The sequence below is a fragment of the Molothrus aeneus genome, chromosome 4, assembly GCF_037042795.1.
Source record: "Molothrus aeneus isolate 106 chromosome 4, BPBGC_Maene_1.0, whole genome shotgun sequence".
NCBI classification, from domain to species: domain Eukaryota; kingdom Metazoa; phylum Chordata; class Aves; order Passeriformes; family Icteridae; genus Molothrus; species Molothrus aeneus.
Window position 1 is genome coordinate 44,930,539 of NC_089649.1, and position 18,714 is coordinate 44,949,252.

The following is an 18,714-nucleotide window of genomic DNA, read 5'->3' on the forward strand; positions in this document are numbered from 1 at the left end:
ATTTCTATTTTAAGGAAATATATTCTGAAAGACAATTCAGGTAATGGAGCTATTTCTGTAAAGACAAACTTCATGTAAGAATGTTTAGCAGAAGGGCAGGGCATGTATGGAAAGGGTTTCAAGCGAGAATAAAAATAAGGAAGATAATGCAAAGGGAAGCATTTAGGGTAAATGGGTTAGCTCTAAGTTGTCAGGTCTATGAAAAATTCTTTTCTCATACCTTTCCTTAAGCAACTATTTTGGATTGCCTCATATCCAGAACTTTTTCCCACAGCCTGGAAGTTTAGACTTTCAAGCATGTTTTGGTATTTCTCTGAGAAATAAAAGCTCAAGTTCTAAACCTTACATTTCTACTAATTTCAAAGGTTTGCATTTTAGTTGACTTATGACTGCAGGATTTTTTACTACCTGAGATGCCACTTACGTTTTTGTTTTGTTTTCTTCTTAATATTACTTGTGATTTGGATAGCTTTCTTGTCTTTAGCTATTCTGGCTATGCCTTCACCCATGCTAGGAAAAAATCATGCATTAAGTTCTCTTTAACTTTACTCTTATCACCCGCTTATTTAGTCAAGCTTTTGCATTAAATATTTGCTTCTTCCAGCCTTTCTCACTTTTCCTTGATGCTTCTTCTAGAACCCTTTCTATTCCTTTAACACCACTTCTGAAAAAACTCCTCAATGACCTTTTGTTTCTTTTTATTCCTCCTCAGTAAGAAATACATATTTTTTTATACTCTCAGAAGAAATTCTTTACTTCCCTATGTGGGAATTTGTTTTTCTGAATTATCATCTATGCCAAATAACATTAAAATATTCAGTGGTTTCAGGTGTTGCTATGACAATGCAGACCTATTGGATTTAAATCTGTGGCATGTACAGGGCAATTAGAACTCATCTTTGAGCCCAGTGAATTTGTAGGTTAGTGAGAATTTTAGAAGCTATAATAAGGGCATGCTGACACATGCCAAAGTCAGTGACATGCAGAGCATGGATATAATGTGAAATGCAGTACTGAATGCCATTCTATTATTTTAAGTCATGAAAGTTTCCTCTTTGTTTAATTCTATCATCCATGAGTTGCACAATTGGAAACTGGGAGAAAAAAAAGGTTAATATTTATTGGCTCAGGCCAAAACTAATTTCAGAAAACACTTATCTAACTCTCTGTTACATAAGAGTTGTGTGTGTCTCAAAAAACAGAGACAAATCATGCCCAGGATTAGGTTTTCATGTACATAAAAGTAAGTTTCTCATGAACATATGAGAATTTTGCTTCTTAACAAAGAAAAGATGATGATCAGTAAACAATATTAAGAATGTTGAGGCCTTCAAATCTACCCATGCTTTTCAATAATAATAATAATAATAATAATAATAATAATAATAATAATAATAATAATAATAATAATAATAATAATAATAATAATAATAATAAATCGTCCTGAAAATATAAGCAATTTATTAAAAGCATAAGAATACAACAAGCTTCAAGAAATATAAATATTATGGCAATGATTCATATGCATCTCAAAGAAATGCATATTTTGATACATGTAAGTGTATCAAAATATTTTTAGTTATTTTTATATATATATGGTAAAATATGCATGTATAACCTTGTAAATAGTATAAGCAATAAGGTATTGGTAGAGGTTTATATCAGTTGTTTTACTAAGTAGCATGGGTTTGATATAGGGCTTAAATAGACAGAAAGCAAATAAATTATTTGCTTCTGCACAGGGGAATCTTCTATTTCCTTCTATTTTAAGAAATACTTTCCAGGAGCCAACAGAAAAAAAATAATATGGACAAATTATATCCCCTGTGAGTATGAGGGATATGCAGGAGGTAAACCTAAAATATTGCTTAAAACCCAGAAGGAAACATTTCCTTTTGGTTCATATTTTAAATTATTTTTGTCTAATGCAATCTAGGTCAGCTTGTAAACAGAAAATACAAAATGAAGAAAAAATGTTTCTGCATTTCTGATGAGAAATATTTTAACACCTTCAAAGGAACATATTCAAGATATTTTCAAAGTTTCCCTTTTCTAGCAATAGTTCTTTCATTATATCAGTTCAAATTCATATGGCTTTGATCTTATGAAATTTATCATTTTTCACAAATTAACCACTGATAATTAAGAAGAAAAAGTCCTTATCTGCTACAAATTGATCATCTTGCTTCATCACACATAGCAAATTGACCAATTATACTATGTAAAAACTGATTTAAAAAGCCTTTTTGTCTTTCCTATAGTTCTGTAGTTTCTGTCTAATAATAGCAGTAGTTACCTTCTCCATCAGAGCAGTTTGTTTTTTGGGAAAAAAAAATTAATTTTATCAATAGGATTCACTCATAGATGTAAATGCCACTGTGAAAGGCCATCAGTAAATCTGAAAGGAAGCAAATTCTCCATATGCTATTATAATAATACACTTTTTCTTGGGGGGATGAGCATTACAATGTGGAGTGTTACAATGAGTTTATAGTAGAGATTAAAGGTACAGAAATATGGCAAAGAAAAATTATTATAAAGAAGCTGCATACCAAACCTAATTTATCTCAAAACATTGAGGAAATAATCTACGTGTATAGACTTAAGCATTTGCAGCAGCATGCTGCATTCTCTTTTCAGATGCAGATCAGACAGAGAATAACAATAAGAAAAGTAAATAAGAGCTGTAAAACAGATTTAGGCATTCAGTTTTACTAATAGATGGGTGTTGGTTGAAAATCCGCCTTGATGATCGTTAGTAACTCCTTGACATTTCTACCACATTATTTGATTTCCAAAGACTGCTAAGAATCTCTGTTGTCTAAAAATTTTCTTCTCTGTGGTGTGGAGAAGGCTGAAATTATCAACTTTTCAAGTTGAGAAATTAATTGCCCAAATACTCTCTTTTTAGACAGACATAAAGTTATTTATGCAAATGTACTTCATGAAAAACTGTGATGAAACTGGACTAAACAACTCTCTTATACACTGTCAAAAGTTTATTCTTCAAAGAGAGACATATTTCTTGATGGATGTTCCTAAACAGATTTTAATTGTCCACCTGCTGAAAAGTTTTAGTTAGGTCTGAGGGATTTGGGTGTTATGAAACCAGAAATATTTTTGACTTGGCTAAGACACATGGATTCAATGCAATAAATGTAGCTAAGAACACTTTTGTCTTTATGATTATGAAATGGCATCTGAAACCATGGAGAAATAAATGTTAATATTCCTGTAAAGTAGATTATAAATCACAATGATAAGCTGCTGAAAAATATGGAATAGAAGAATAAAATCATTTAACATTTATACCATTCAGTTTCCTTGTAAGTTCAAGGTAAAAACTCATTAAGGCAATGGAGTACTTTCAGAAACCTAATTTACATAATTCAAAAAATATTCTGGAAGTTCTTTTTCTGCCGTCCTGCAGCCATCAGAAGTTCACAAATCAGCACCTGAAAAGCACTTGTGTATGTCATAAAATAATTCATGATATTTAGATTCTTCCCCAGTACAAAGAACTGCAGAACCTTCTATCAACTTCTCCCTACAATGCATAAAAAAAAAAAAAGAAAACGCCCTAGCAGTAGCAGACATAGATATTTTTCTATTGCTCCTATCTATATGCATCCCATGTATTTTTTTTTTCATATCAGTATCTAAACTTGTGTTTTTCTCTATCTGGACACCTGATTTTAATAGCTCCATTTTGTTTGCTTAATAAGTTTTTTTCTCTTTTGTTTTTTCTGTTTTTATTTTCTTTTCTTTTTGGTTTTTTTTTTTTTCCATTTCTTTTTTTTCCTTTCCCTGTTGAGTCAGTGACATGCAACAAACAGAAATATTTCACAGGCGCTATCTCAGTGACTTTCTTTGCATGTAAATGTGGCACCTTGGTTTTAAAATGGTAATACAGTGCTGTTCTCTGTACTTAAAAAATGCAATAGTTAAAATACTTTGAAATTCTCTTGTTCCATTGCTTGACAAAATGTATCTGGCTTTTCTGCACCAAATTCATTATACATCTAATACTTCATTATATTCTTGGATAGCTATGGCCACTTTGCTAAAGAGGGAAATACAGTGTTTTCTTCAAGCTACTCAGTCTAGACGCTTTTATTATTAACATACTTCATCTTACAAAAAACCTTTGTTCAGGTAAAATGGAACTGGGTCCTGCTATTATATTACTAAGTTATAAACAGATAAAAAATTTTGTCTCCCTCCCTTATGTGCTATGCAATGTCTACAACTGAACACAATCAGAATCTGAATTATTGTTTCCTAGTTCAGTACAGTCTTCATCCTGTCATTTTCCCTATTCAGCATGTGAGCATGTTTTCTACAAAATCTTTGCATTAGTACTTCCCTTTCAAGAGAAATCTCTGCAATACTGTGAGAAAGCACAGCTAGGAAAGTATCATAGCTCTGCATTAAGGCTGATGGAGAATCTTGAGCATAGAGGAGCGAGAAGCAGAAAGACTGACAGTAGAACAAGAATTGCTTTGAGTAAAGGTACAAAGAAGCAGTGATGTGTGTCTTAACCCTATTAGAACAGGGTTATATGAAGGTAATGAGTATTTTAGAGAACAGAAAAACCATACAATGCCCCCCAAATAATAGCAACATAACAGATTTTCTTTTCCTCTCTTCATACATGAAGCTGCTAAACATACCCAAAACATGAATGAGTCTCTCAAGGCAAAATAATTTTAACCAGTTTCACATCATTTAAAACATTTAAGGGTTTTGTTTTCTCTTTATTTTGTTAAACATTTGTCATCAGTCACTAAGAAGATTTTTGTATTAAACTCTCGTTACAGAAGCATTAACAGAGCTGTGTAGATTCTCAAGTACCTATATTTCAGTATTAGTACAGTGGGATGCATTAAGTGCTAGTGCCAGAAAGCATCACTAAGCAGATAAGTTTCTATCAGTATATTCTTAAATGCTTAACATTTTTCTTTCTCTGTATCATAAAAGGCAGTCATAGAATCACACATATAATCTGGTTTTCCTTTGTTACCTTTCAAAATATGTTGATATCTACCTGCATCGTGGGTTTTGAGGCTGGGGAGTTTTTGGTGGTCAAATTCAGTGCATTTTTTTCTCAGTGGTTGTTTTTGTCTTTTAGACTTGAATCTCCTACTAGATCTTTGGTGATGGAAGCGCCCAGGGGAGTGCAAGTCAACGCAGCTGCAGGAGACTTAAAGGCTACCTGTAGGAAAGAACTGCACTTGCAGTCCACAGAAGGGGAGGTAAGTTCAGCCAGCAATGTTCTGCATCTCTGCCTGGCATAACACAATGTGAAGAGGGTTTATTCAGCAGCAAGGTAAACAACATAAAAAGTGTTCTGCATTTGCCTTTGTTAAAGTAATTTTGGTTTAGCTTGTTCAACTATTAATACTTATTTCCTTTTTAACTAATATTTGAATCCATAAGTTTCATTCACACTGAAAATAAACTTAGTTGATGCAGATCAAAATTACTTGTAAATTAAGAATCAAAGAAAAACCTTCCATGGAAACAGAGTTGGTTACATGATACTGGCAAAAAATAACTTGGATTAATCTGTCAAAATAAAACAGAGAAGTTTGGATTAATTTAGATTAATGCATCATAAACCATGAATAAGAGGTTTAACACATTTGCTCTACCTGTGGTTTAACTGCTTAATCTTTTACTAGCTCTGTAAGAGAGACAGAGTACTTCCATCATATGTTCTCTCCTGTTTCATTAGTGTCTTGTTTCAGATATCAGTGATAAGTAATTGGCATAAAAAGGCTTTGGTAAAGATTCTTCATGTGTAAACCTGTGTGAACACATGCAAATTATTCAAAATTGGGTCACTTGTTGGGATGGCAATCTATTAATTACAGAAATGTATGACGGATTTCTGGTATGGGAGTCCTTTCATCTTTAGACCGTAAAATGATATAACATTTAAAATAAAAAGCAAAGATCTTGTTGAAGGCTATCAGGAGCTCTCAGATTTCTATTAGGCACTTTGGAGAAATTTATAGATTTTCGAATTGTTCTCAGAGGGGCTTGCTACAGTGCACCATTTTTGGAAATCCATAATGTAAATATCTCACTATGAATGCAGCTCTTTAGAATTTTTTTTTGCCTTTTGTGTTTTTGTTTTGTATTCTCTACCAAATGTTTCTAGATGTTTTGCATACTATCCAACATAAGCAAAACCAAACAAAACCAACATTTACATCTGTGGCAGATAGTCCCCTGGAATGCACACTCTGCATTAGAGTGAAGATAGGAACATTTTGGCCAAAATATTGCATCAAAAACCTATTTTGATAACATTTTTTTATTCATGTAAGTATCCATCCAGCATAATTAAAGCACTATGTTTTCCTAATTCAGAGTCTCAAATATTTATATACCACATTCCCCACCTTATTTCTGAGTTTGTACAAAATTAGCTCTTCCCCCAGTCTCTCATCCTTACTTACTGCCTCTCTTACTGTTTCCTAACACTGCTGATATAAAATAAAAAATCTAATCCTCCTTTAATAGCAAATATTGTCCTACCTCATCATTGTCCTTTCTGTGGGTATTTTTTGAGTCTACAGCTTCCTGTAACCTCTCTTGTTTTCCCTTTCATAAATCCCTACCTGGCCATATCTATTGTGTTTCCTAAATGTATTAAGATAAATTTTACAAATAGAATGTATTTCTTTGTTCTTTCTTTTCATGATATTGCCAGAGGGGAAAAGTTAAACTTGAATAAAAATTAAAGTTAAAAAAAGAGAAGCCAACAGAAAGACCGTTACCATTCTGTACTCTCCCATTATGCTTTAGGCAATGCTTGTTTCTATATTCTCTTTGTTTTGCCTCATGCACCTCTTCATGCAAATATTTAATCTGTGAAACCATCAGGTTTTTTTCTCTAGATCAACATTGCAATTTATTTGCATGACTTCTCATTTTTCTTAAGTATTTAGTGTATCTTGTTGGAAAAGTAGTTTTGGAAACAATGTCCTGTGACCTCAGTTGTACTTTGACAATGGGAATCCAAGAAAAAATATAATGACTATATTATGTATTATTCAGAACTGGAATTCAATTCACTATCAAATGTTTTATAGTAAAAAAATACCAGTGAAAAGCTGACTTTTCTGACCTTCTTATTAAAAATCATTATTTTATCTGTGTGATAAGACTTTGCACATCTACGATTTCCTACACAGATGTTAGATTGAAAATTATCAGAAAACAAATTACCAACCTTTCTCCACTCTTTACCAATGAAGTGTTCAATAAATATACATATGACAAAGTTCAAAGTCTTGGATACTTGCAATTTCAGTAAGATCTGAAATGAACTGTAGCCAAAACCCACAGAGAAATTCTATTCTGCAGTCTGACCAATGCCTCTACAGTCCACTGTTTAAGCTCTTCCACTGGAGAGGGTTAGAGGAAAATACAGAAACACCTTGGAAGTCATATGACAGGCACCAGAGCATTAGCTGTTGTGCAAAGTTACTATGGCCACGTTAGGGAATTGCTGGACTAATTACAGCCTGATGTGAGGAACCAGGGTAAACATCTGATGGATTAAACATCTACACAACAAAATATTGATTGCTTTTCCTGCTTACAGCCCAACAGATAAACCATATTAGCAGACAGTACAACAAAATGCTTAAAGGTTTTCTCATTATTCATTTTTAAGAAAACGCATTCTAAAATGACAAAGTATCTGTATTAAAAATAATCATTTTAGCTTAAGAATTGAATGCCTTATAAGTCAGGTTTCCTCCACAAATAAATTAGTGTTGTCTTTGTGAATTGGATCTGTGAACCATTTTCATAATATGACAATTTGTACTAGAAAGACATGCAAAGGCTTTTGTACCATTTTTATTCTAGTTAGTGAAATTTAATTTTTTAATGTTTGAAAGCTTTTTCAAAAACTCATCAAAGATATGTGAATTCATATTTTCTTTCTCGAGCAAAGTTGTTGCCCTATTATGACTGTAAATGGCTATGTGGCACCTGGAATCAACCACTTATAGCCATGTTACAGAGCATTATGCATTTACTAACTATGAAAAATAGGTTTTCCTTTTATTTAAGAATAACTTCAGAATATTTTTAAGAACATAAATGTGTTTATAAAATACTTTTCCTCTAGCTTTATTTCTATGCAGTATAATCTTTAGCCTCCCACATCACAAACTGAATGCCTCTGCAAGCATCCTGAATTCTGCTGTTTGATACATTTTCTTTTTATTTACTGCAGTATTATAATAATCCTTTTAGCCCTATTACACATCATAGTGTGTGATCCCAGACTGAATACTGGTGGCTGTAATTTAGATTCAGATTCTGCTGCCCTTTCTAAAGCTCTTGAGCTGCACCCTTGTGAGCTGAGGCATCAGCAGAATCCTTTGATTCAATTATAACTTGGCATTTAATTGTGAACTATCTATTATTCTATAAATAAACCATAACCAATGGTTTAAAGCAGCAATCATTTACAAGGAACGTGAAATGTGAAGCTCCAGGCTACAGCAGAATCCACTGGTTCACATAATAAGAAAAAGATCATTTCTTGTCTGGAAATTCAGCGCAATGACTGGTAGTTCACTACTGCTTTTTCAAATAAGAGTGTAACGCAAAAGTACAAATCAAATTTGAATTCTGTGGATACTTGATTTTACTAGACATAAAAATGTTCAAATTAAACCTGAAACAATTGTATAAAGATAGCAAGCTGAAAGGTCTGTTTGATGGTATCCACTCATTGGCCTAACAATTAATTGTAATAGTCTTGACCATCCAGAATCAGAGAATGGGTGAATTTGGAAGAGGACCAAAATGGGTCATCTGCTCCCATTGCTCTGCTCAAGCAGGGTCATTCTAGAGCACATGGGATTGTGTGCAGATGGTTCCTGAATATCTCCAGCGGGGGAAAATCCACAACTTTTCTGGGCAATCTGCTATGGTGTTCAGTCACCCACACAGTAAAGTTCCTTCTCATATTTAGGTGGAAGTTTCTGTGAAAGATTTTCTAGTCATTGCCTCTTAACATGTTGCTTGGCACCACAAAAAAATCCTGGACCCATTCTCTGAGACCCTTCATGCAGATACTCATAGATATTGATGTGGTCCCCTCCCAGATGTCTGTTCTTGAAGTTGAACAGGCCCAGCTCCCTCAGCCTTTCCTCACAAGAGAGATGCTCCAATCCCTCACTCATCTTTGTTGCCCTCCACTGGACCTGCTCCAGGAGCTCCTTGTCTCTCTTGTCCTGAGGAGCCCAGAGCTGGGCACAGCACTCCTGATGTGGCCTCACCAGGGCTGAGTAGAGGGGCAGGATCACCTCCCTCAGCCTGCTGGCAATGTTCTTCCTAATGCCCCCCAGGGCACCATTGGCCTTCTCATCCCCTGGGCACACTGCTGGCTCATGGACAGTTTGTTGTCCCCCAGAACCCCCAGGTCCTTCCCTGTGCAGCTGGGTCCCACCAGAACCCCCTGGTCCTTCCCTTTCCCGCAGGTCAATCCCAGCCTGTGCTGGTGCATGGGGTCACTCCTCCCCAGGTGCAGGACCCTGCACTTGCCTTTGCTGAATTCCAGAACATTTCTCTCTGTCATCTCTCCAGCCTGCTGAGACCCCTCTGCAGGGCTGCCCAGCACTCTGGGGTATTGGCTGCAGCAGTCTCTGAAGCAGAAGGCTGCTAAGTAGGCTCAGCTCTTGGGAATCTTGAGCAGCTGCTATATGTCTTTCCAAGGAGCTTCTATGCAAGTTAGACTCTTCACTTTCATTGCATCCTGTTGACTGCCAAAGATTAAGTCAATAAAAGGAGAAAGATGTACAGAGGCTTCTCATTTTTACAAATATATTCTTAATAATCACCTTGTCTATGACCTTTTCCCTATTTACCTCTTTATGCCCTTGTATTTCCCTGCCAAATTACACTCTATCATAGTATCATTTGTAGAGTATATATTGTTGTGTCTGGCATAATGAGGCTGATCCCTCATTATGGTAAGGCTTATAGCTGTCACATTAAAATGAGCAATATTCTTTAACAGATAAAGTTCACTCAAAATCAGTGGGGCAGACAAGAGGCCAAGTTTATATTTACTATTTTAGCAGAGCACATTTAATGAAACACACAGATAATATTATTTTGTAGAGCCTAACAAATGCATATAGTACTAACATTTGATGTATGATCCTATCCAGTTCTAATTCCAGGAGATGCATTTAACACAGAGATTATTAATTAAGATTTATTAATATTCAATAAAACAGTAATCTTCACTTGTAAGCTCAAGTAACTATACCATTTTAAAGCATTTGGTGGCATTCTTGTGGATGTTTTTTGTGTTCTGAAATAGAAAACAAAAAAGAAACAGGACTTTTTAAATTAAGTAGATACACTGAAATGGAATTATCATGTTGTACATGCTGCTTGCCATAACTATGGAGGAACGGTTGATCAAAGAAAAAATTATTTCATAGATGAGTTCAATTCAACCAAGTTATGTTTGTCTGAGATTAAATGTCTGCAAAAAAAAATTAAATGTTTGTACGCATGAATTGAGTTCATTAGACAATAAGCAATAGCAGGCTCTAGAGTTCAAAGAGTCACTCTTTATTTATCAAAAATTATCTAATACATGTGATGTATTTTGTTTTCAAAGCCTTTTTCATGGTATTAAACAGTTGACTTCTTACAGTTTTCTGTGAAGAAAGAGATTAGTGAAAATGAAGGGATTTTTTCTGTATTTTTTTAATTATAGGTTTAAAAAATTCTATTAGGATGTTTTGACAGATACTTAAAATCAAATGCATATTTAAAAAAAAAACCACTTTCATTTTCAAACCAGTTATTCATGTGTAATTTATTTATAGAAAAAATACACTGTTCTCTACCAGTTTACAATGAAAAATACAAAAGCAAAGCAATTTAACTGACAAAACCCATATTTAAAACGTTTTTTCATGGCTAAATTTTCAAGACTCACACCATAAGAAATTTTATTAGAAAGGTAAAAATGGCCATTAATAATTTATGATATATTTTTAATATAATGTATTTTCTAATGATTATTTAAATGGTAATTAATTTTTTGTACTCTGTAAATTAAGCACAAATATTTCAAGTACATTTTCTTTTCTGGATTGTGTACATAAACCACAAAGAAGTCACATCTATCAAAAATTGAATGAATTTGCAAAGACTGAAAATTATTTCTGTAACAGAAAGAATAAATACACCTGAAAGGGCTTTTCTTCAGTAGGGACCCATTTATTGTATTGGGGTTATAACTCAGAAGTACCAATATATACTTTTGTGTATTAAATTTACAAAAAATTTGTACTTAAAATGAAACCTTACCCTCACAAACATCTCTTTGGTACTGATGAGTGAAAACATAAATTCTTCCATTCAAGAATGAACTGTACACTTCACTGATGTACAATGTTATTTTTAATGTATGCATATGTTATTTTTCAAATCCCTTTCAGTTGTCAGTGGTTGTAGTCATAACATGGAGATGGGAATGGGGGCAATGCTGCCAGGGTGGCTGTGCACAGGTGTACCAGGTATAATCTTTAGAAAAAGAACACTCACCACACCAGGCCACTCTTAGGCCTGAGGGTCTCATTTGTCTTCTGGTCAACTGATCCCAGCACTGTAAAGAAAACATTTTCAATACATAGTTTTTACTAGATATTTTGGTCTTCTCTGAATGTTTATTATATTCAGTTTTATTTCAGCCATTACATTAATTTCACTGTTTAACTGTTCCTCAAAACAAGTAATCATTATGACCAATATGGTTCCAGATATTGTGCCACCATGTGCTTAAATTTTCCAGTAGACATGCTATCAAGTTAATATTTTAATTTTTCATTATGACTTTTTGTTCTTTTTCTCAGAACTATCATTTAGATTTAATGAAAGCCACAGATAAGTGTTAGAATAAATGGTCCATGCAAACTAAAGTACTTCAATTTATGCTATAGTTCATCTTAACCTTGAATGTTGAAACACATCAGCATATGAAAATTATATAGTTGAATCTAGTGACCTAATCTGTATAATCTTCTTTGTAGGATGCTTCTGATAGCCTATGCAGAATAGCAAAAAGACTAAGACCAAACCTTGCATTCCTGTAATTCAGAATACTTGAATATTTAAGGGAATCCAAAAACTTTATTTAGTGAGACATCACTACAGCGTCTTCTCATGCTGGTTGATTAATACCTACCTATCAGATTTCCTTCTTTTCTTTCACACTTCCTCCAGTTTCCTGCCATTTTTTATCTACATTAGACCTGAAATATGCCTTTGCAGCCCTATAGAGTTGCCTGTTTAGTCAAAGAGTTCATGGATACATAAAATTCTTCATTGTCTATAAATCCTAAATTTTTAATTTGGCTGTGTCAACTTAAACTGTCATTTGCTGTCTTGACTAAGACCCATTAGAGAATTTTATAGAAGACAGGTTCATACCTCTGTATTGAAGGCTTGTACAAGTATTTGATGTTTTTACCTCACGCCTACATATTTCCCACTGAAAGTTTACTCCTTCAATTTAGTTCTTTGTTTCATCAATAATCTATATTTTCTGGCTTGCCCTCCTCTCCCTTTCCCTCTCAATGTTCAGATTAACAATACAGTCTGATGAGCAGGAGAAAGGCAGATCTTCATTAGCAAAAACTGCATATAAAAAGTGTATACCATTTTTCCATTCTTATCACATACACAAGGCTGATTCAGTTTGGTTAATTAGTCAGAAATCAGATCTACTTTTAATCAATTTAGCACTAATATATTTTTCTCTGTACTAAGATGCACATGACAAAGCAATGATCTGGGATTTCTAAAGGTTAAGTATTTAGAGAGCATGATGCTGCTCACCATTCTGCTCTCCATGAAATAACATTTCTCTGAGAAGCAGCTGCCTTTTCCATCTTGCAATCTGTCCATCAGTCTCCTACAATGTTTCAAGAATGAATGAAGGCTTTGGTTTTATTTGTGCCTATTTATCTGCTGAGGAGTGAGACTCTCAGAAAGACTATGACTGGCCTACATTGCCTTGATGCATGTGAGGTATTAAGTGGCTTATCTCATACCTCTCACAGCAGAACAGATTAGAGAAAGGCCATGTACACATTAACTACTGTCATCTAGCAGCAGTGTTCCCTAGAAACATACTGTTTAATTTTTTCTCTTGCCACTTCTTCCTTTCTCTTTAAACACCTGATAACATCAGGCATAAAACAGTAAGTAGTTTAAGTTTTGCTGGCGTTGGAGGACTTTTCAGCCATGAATTTCTGGTTTAGCAGATCAGAGGACAGAAAACAGAACCTCAAATATGAATGCTGAAATTCCTAATGTGTTGGGTTACTCTGGCAGTATATTTGGATTCCTGCTTAACTAATAGATAGCAATGTTGCATCTCTAAATTTTGTCTTTCATTTATAACCCTGACAGCATATGTACAAGGTAGATTTTAATACTGGCTTTAAACCATCTTTATTAATCCTCTTCAACACAGGCTTCACCAGGGTGTAGCTATAGGGATGGGATTAAATTGGATTCACTGCAGCAGATATAACCCTCTCAAGAAGCCAGTTCAATTTTTTCAGACACCACATCCTAGTACCCACATTGCTCACCAGATGCTCTGGGATGCATGCTGGGACAGGCCTGGATAGCTACCATGCTGGATTATGATACCAGATAAACCTGGACTGTTGTACATCACAGATTGAAATTTGTAAATACCAATGGAAAAGCCTGCACAGCTATGCTTATTAAAGATAATTTCATTTAATGAGTAAAATAACTGAGCTACTTTGTAATGCACACCAGAGTAAAGTGCTCTAGAATAAAGTCTTAGAGCAGTACACTACAGAACACCTGCAATGATAGATTGTAGAAGTGTAGCTGTCCTGATGTAAACAAAAAGAAAAATTATTGAGCTCACAGCAAATAATAGAATAAATTTCAAGAGATTTAACTCCAGCCAGATCTGTGACACATAGGATCTCGGATTTTTTGAGTTAATTTTTGTTTGAATCAAGACAGGTCTTTTAGAAACCCTTTAATTTTGTATTACAGATTTCTCATGAACCTTCCCCATCATGACTGCAGCTAAGCTGTTAAAATGGTCAGTCACACAATCTGCCAAAAGTATGAAGACCTCATCCTGTATTTTGATGGGTTGCCTTACACGCTTGTCTTCTATACTGGAGTGCTTTTTGTTATTGCATATATGATATTCTAATGTCTCCAGCTTCCATAGAAATAGTATTTTTCTTTTCTTCTTTGGTATTCCAAGTATATCAAGGTGTTCTGGTTTTGGTTGGGACAGTGTTTCTTCACAGCAGGTGGTATGAGGCTGTGCTTTGTGTGCTGGTTTTGTGTTGTGGGACAGTGTTTATTTTCTTCGCAGTGGCTTGTATGGGGCTGTGTTTTGGATTTCTGCTGAACACAAGGTTCATAATGTAGAGGTGTTTTTGTTATTGGTGAGCAGGGCTTACACAGACCCAAGGACTTTTCTGATTTTCATCCTGCCATGCTGGGGAGGAGACGGGGGGTGCATGGGAAGCTGGGAGGTGACACAGTCAGGGCAGGTGACCGCAACTGACTGAAAGGACATTCCGTGTTCCATATATAATGGAGACATCAGTCTCTCTATATAAAGCTCCTGTGGGAAGAAGGAATAAGGGGAAGGGCCTTTGGAGTGCTCATGTTTGTGTTCCCAAGTCACCATTATACATGATGGAGCCCTTCTCTCCTGAAGATGGCTGAACACCTGCCTGCCCATGGGAAACAGTGAATTCATTCCTTATTTTGCTTTGATTGTGTGCATAGCTTTCACTGTTAAACTGTATTTATCTCAACCCATGAGTTTTCCAACTTCTACCCTTCCAACCTCTTCCTGATCTTTCTGGTGGGGGAGTGAATGAGTGAATGGCTGTGTGGCACATGGCTGCTGGCTGGGGTTAAACCATGGCACAAGGCTTACTGAAAGTCAGTATTAGAAATCCAAAAGGCCACTCAGATTTTTTTTAGCTGTATTTGTTAAAAGTTATCAAGAACTGCTGATTAAGCGTATGTGCCATTACCGGCTCCAGTTTAATATCCTGTTGAATTACTGTTGAAATTGAAAGTATTTTATCACAGTCATGTTCTGACATCAATTTTTGATCTTTCTCCAAGTACAGAACTATGCTGAGCATTATTTAGTACAAAAGATATACTTACACAGACCTTGCATTGTTAAATGCTACTGGATTTTTATGCAATGCTATTGATATCTCTGCTCTTACTACTTTAATAATAGACCTGTTACCATTTGTTTTTGCTTGATATGAGAAGTGAAAGAGTACTTTTAATTACTTGTCACTCCATTCATTATTGCGTCCTTTGTTTCCTTCCCACATTTTACCAGTTCCTAGTTTCTAGTTTGTTATTAAACTCTTTTTTTCCCATCTGTTATTTTGTTTTCATATTATATTTGCCATAGTTACTTTCACATTTACTCTTAGCTGAGATGAATGTTTTAACATGTGTAATCTTTTTTTTCAGTTGTAGTTCTAGCAAAACATTATTAAAGTGTTGCCAACACCATCCACATTTCTTACATAAAAACTATTTCTTCATGGGTTGTGACTACTAATTATCTCAGGTCTGTAATACTGGAATTTCCAGGCAACATTGTGTGTCTAAATACATCATTCTTTTGTTATGGAAGTTACAAAACAAAGGTAATAGTTCGCTACATTTTAGTTTTGTGATCACTTCCTCTGTCAGTCACAATGTGAATTAAAGAAGGCATTGTGACATGCAGATGTCACCTTTGCCTCTGAGATTCTCCCTTTCTGTCCCTTTTGGTGAATATTTCCTTCCACGACAGTATGATTACTGTGGGAGCTAGAGAACTTACAGTGATGGAGAGTTTTAGTGTTTGGGGCTACTTTCAAACTATATTACCTTCAACAATTCCAGTCATTTACAGTGCTTCTGCTGTGGATTGAAACATGAATATGCATCAATCCCTGTATGGAATTTTATCTAGACACTTTATTTTTTTTCCCAGCCCGCTATTCCTGACTTCTCTACGGCCGGAGCTCAGTAGTGTTTCTGCACTGCTTTGCTGCCATATACCACTTATTTTATCATAAAATAATGCTTGTCTCCTACAGAATAAAAAAAGCAATATTTCCCATATTTCTTTTGGATCTTTACATGTACTGTGAACATTGTGGTACAATGACGTCAAGTTGGCTTCATTGATTTTAGATAACATATAAAAAACATTAGCAAGTGTTTAAGGAACTCACGTTTTCCTAAGCTTCAAGTGTCACCTCCAGAGCTTAATGTCATTTTGATTTGTTACCTTTCTTCTAGAAGTTCTTAGTCTGCTCCTGAGATAATGGCTGGTTTTACTTTAGCTCTTATTTACTCTTTCCATAAATTAAAATAAAATAAAATATATAAAATAAAATTTAAATTTAAAAAAATTCTGAGCAGCTGGACACTCATCTGTTTGAATCAGTAGAAGACATGCAGTTTTCTGCAAATGTAAGTATAAGTTTTGGAGAACTCAACAGAGATTCATTAATGTTACTGGTATCTACAGTTTCATACTGACTCATGTTATTTCCAAGACATATTGAAAAAAACCCCACAATATTTTTAATCATACACAATGTTCAAAACCAAATGGGAATATCTTGATCGCGTTCTTAATAAGACTAACCTGAAATCTTTCCTCCTCTTAATTTAGGTCAAAAAAGCTCTTTATTTTGTGCATATGTCTTTGTAACCTCATTTAATTATTCTCTGGAAGTAACTATTGTTAAGCCCCTACAATTTAGCACAGTTCAGCACATATTTTCAACTGCTTACAGGAACACACTGGGGAATGTGCTTTAATATCACTTCACACTTATTAAAATACAAATTCTGCCAGAGCAAGTATGTGCTGCTGCCATGAATGAATAAATGTTAATTATAAAATGTTCAAGTGAAAATTCAACCTACTCAAGAATCTTGTCTAAATGTTTTTTAATAAAAATATTTGTACCTGAATAAACATGTCGATGAAGTAATTGCATATATTGTCATAATGACTATTAATGCAGAAATGACTACACGGAGATGAAAAACAATAAATGCCTACAGCTTTTTTACTTCTAAAAAGAGTAATTTCTAATATATCTTTATAATACTTCTAATAAAATATTTCTAAAATTTAAAATATATTTCTAGAAACTCACAGCTGGCTCAAAGCACTTCTTTAAAATATGTCTCACTGCTGATAGAAATTTATGTATTCTTTTTTTTCTCCCTCTTTTTAGATATTTTTAAACGCAGATACAATCCGCCTGGGAAATCTACCAGTGGGGTCCTTTTCATCCTCCTCCTCCTTCTCCTCCTCCTCCTCCTCACCCAGCTCTTCAGCTCCTCGCCAGACTATCTATGAGCTCTGCGCCTGTCCCAATGGTAAACTCTACCTGTCCCCAGCAGGAGCAGGCTCCACATGTCAATCCAGTAGCAACATCTGCTTGTGGAGCTAGAAGGACTCCGTCTTATCCTCACACCAGAATAGCCTTTGGTTACTATCCCTCTGCTTCACAGTTCAGTTCGGTTTCCCTTGTGACAAGCCCGACGCTCCAAGCGGCCTGCAGAGCAACTTCTTCCACTGTAAGCAGGAGTTCAGCGCTGCCTTCTCCTGTGGTTTGTGCTGCCACTCAGCACAGAGATGGGAGAGAGATCCACAAAACAATGTATTCTTCATCAGGAAACCTAGAACATAAGATCACCTTATTTTCCAAAAGGGACAATAACACAGGTGCCTTTGCTACTTGAAGTGAAGCACATAGTTTTAGATTTTTGCAGGACCTGGATATGAACTGCACATAAATATATATCGAGAGAGACAGAGAGAGAGAGTACATTAATTTACCCAGAATCTGATGGTGAGATGAATTGGTTCCCCCTGTATGATAAATAACTTACTGTCTGAAAGCACAATTTTCCATTCATCTTTTTGGAAGTAAACTTTTATCCCTGAATTTTAAAATTTTAAAGCATTGTGTGATGCTTGCTTTACTAAACAAATTCAGTAAATGGTTTTTAATACAAAAAGAGACAGAATTCCTCCCTGAGTTTGGTTTCTTTAAAAATGTGTTGTTACTATTTGTCTACTAAGTCTAGGGTTTTGTACACTAGGTAAATTTTGGAGATGCTCAGCAATATTCCTTTAAAAGTTAAAAAGAAATGCTCTTGTTTGTCAGATCTGAATGACCTTATATAATATTTTCATGGCCATTGCATGTGAAGCGATTGCTTTAAGTAGAACATACAGTTTCTGGAAAAGAAGAACAGGATAAAGAAGGAAATTCTGATGATATGTTTATTGATCAGTGTATTGCTCTTCACAAGGTTCTTATAATTGGCAAATACAAAACCAAGCGAGAAATCTTCAAAGGTACATCTTGGCCATTTTCTGACTGTGTCTATCTGCTGCCACTTGAACACAGTACAAACATTGGTAGTCATGTAACGTGTGGTGCTGAGAAGCAGTGCACTAACTTGTATGACATTCACATTTATTATTCTCTTTTGTTTACCATCTGTTGCGGAGGTTTCAAAGTAATAGTACTTTATATAAAACCACATATTAAAAAACATTCAGTATTAAAAAGTACATTGATATTA

The 18,714-nt window shown here is 34.9% G+C and overlaps 1 protein-coding gene across 1 annotated transcript in view; it reads left to right on the forward strand.

The window, feature by feature from the left end:
- Positions 1 to 17,783, forward strand: part of SGCZ (sarcoglycan zeta) — a 394,222-nt gene extending 376,439 nt beyond the window's left edge. The window contains exons 7-8 of the mRNA XM_066548397.1: positions 5,132 to 5,255; positions 17,352 to 17,783. Coding sequence (XP_066404494.1) covers positions 5,132 to 5,255; positions 17,352 to 17,570 — 343 coding nt within the window. The 3' untranslated portion in view covers positions 17,571 to 17,783. The remainder of the gene's footprint in view (positions 1 to 5,131; positions 5,256 to 17,351) is intronic.
- Positions 17,784 to 18,714: the final 931 nt, after the last annotated feature.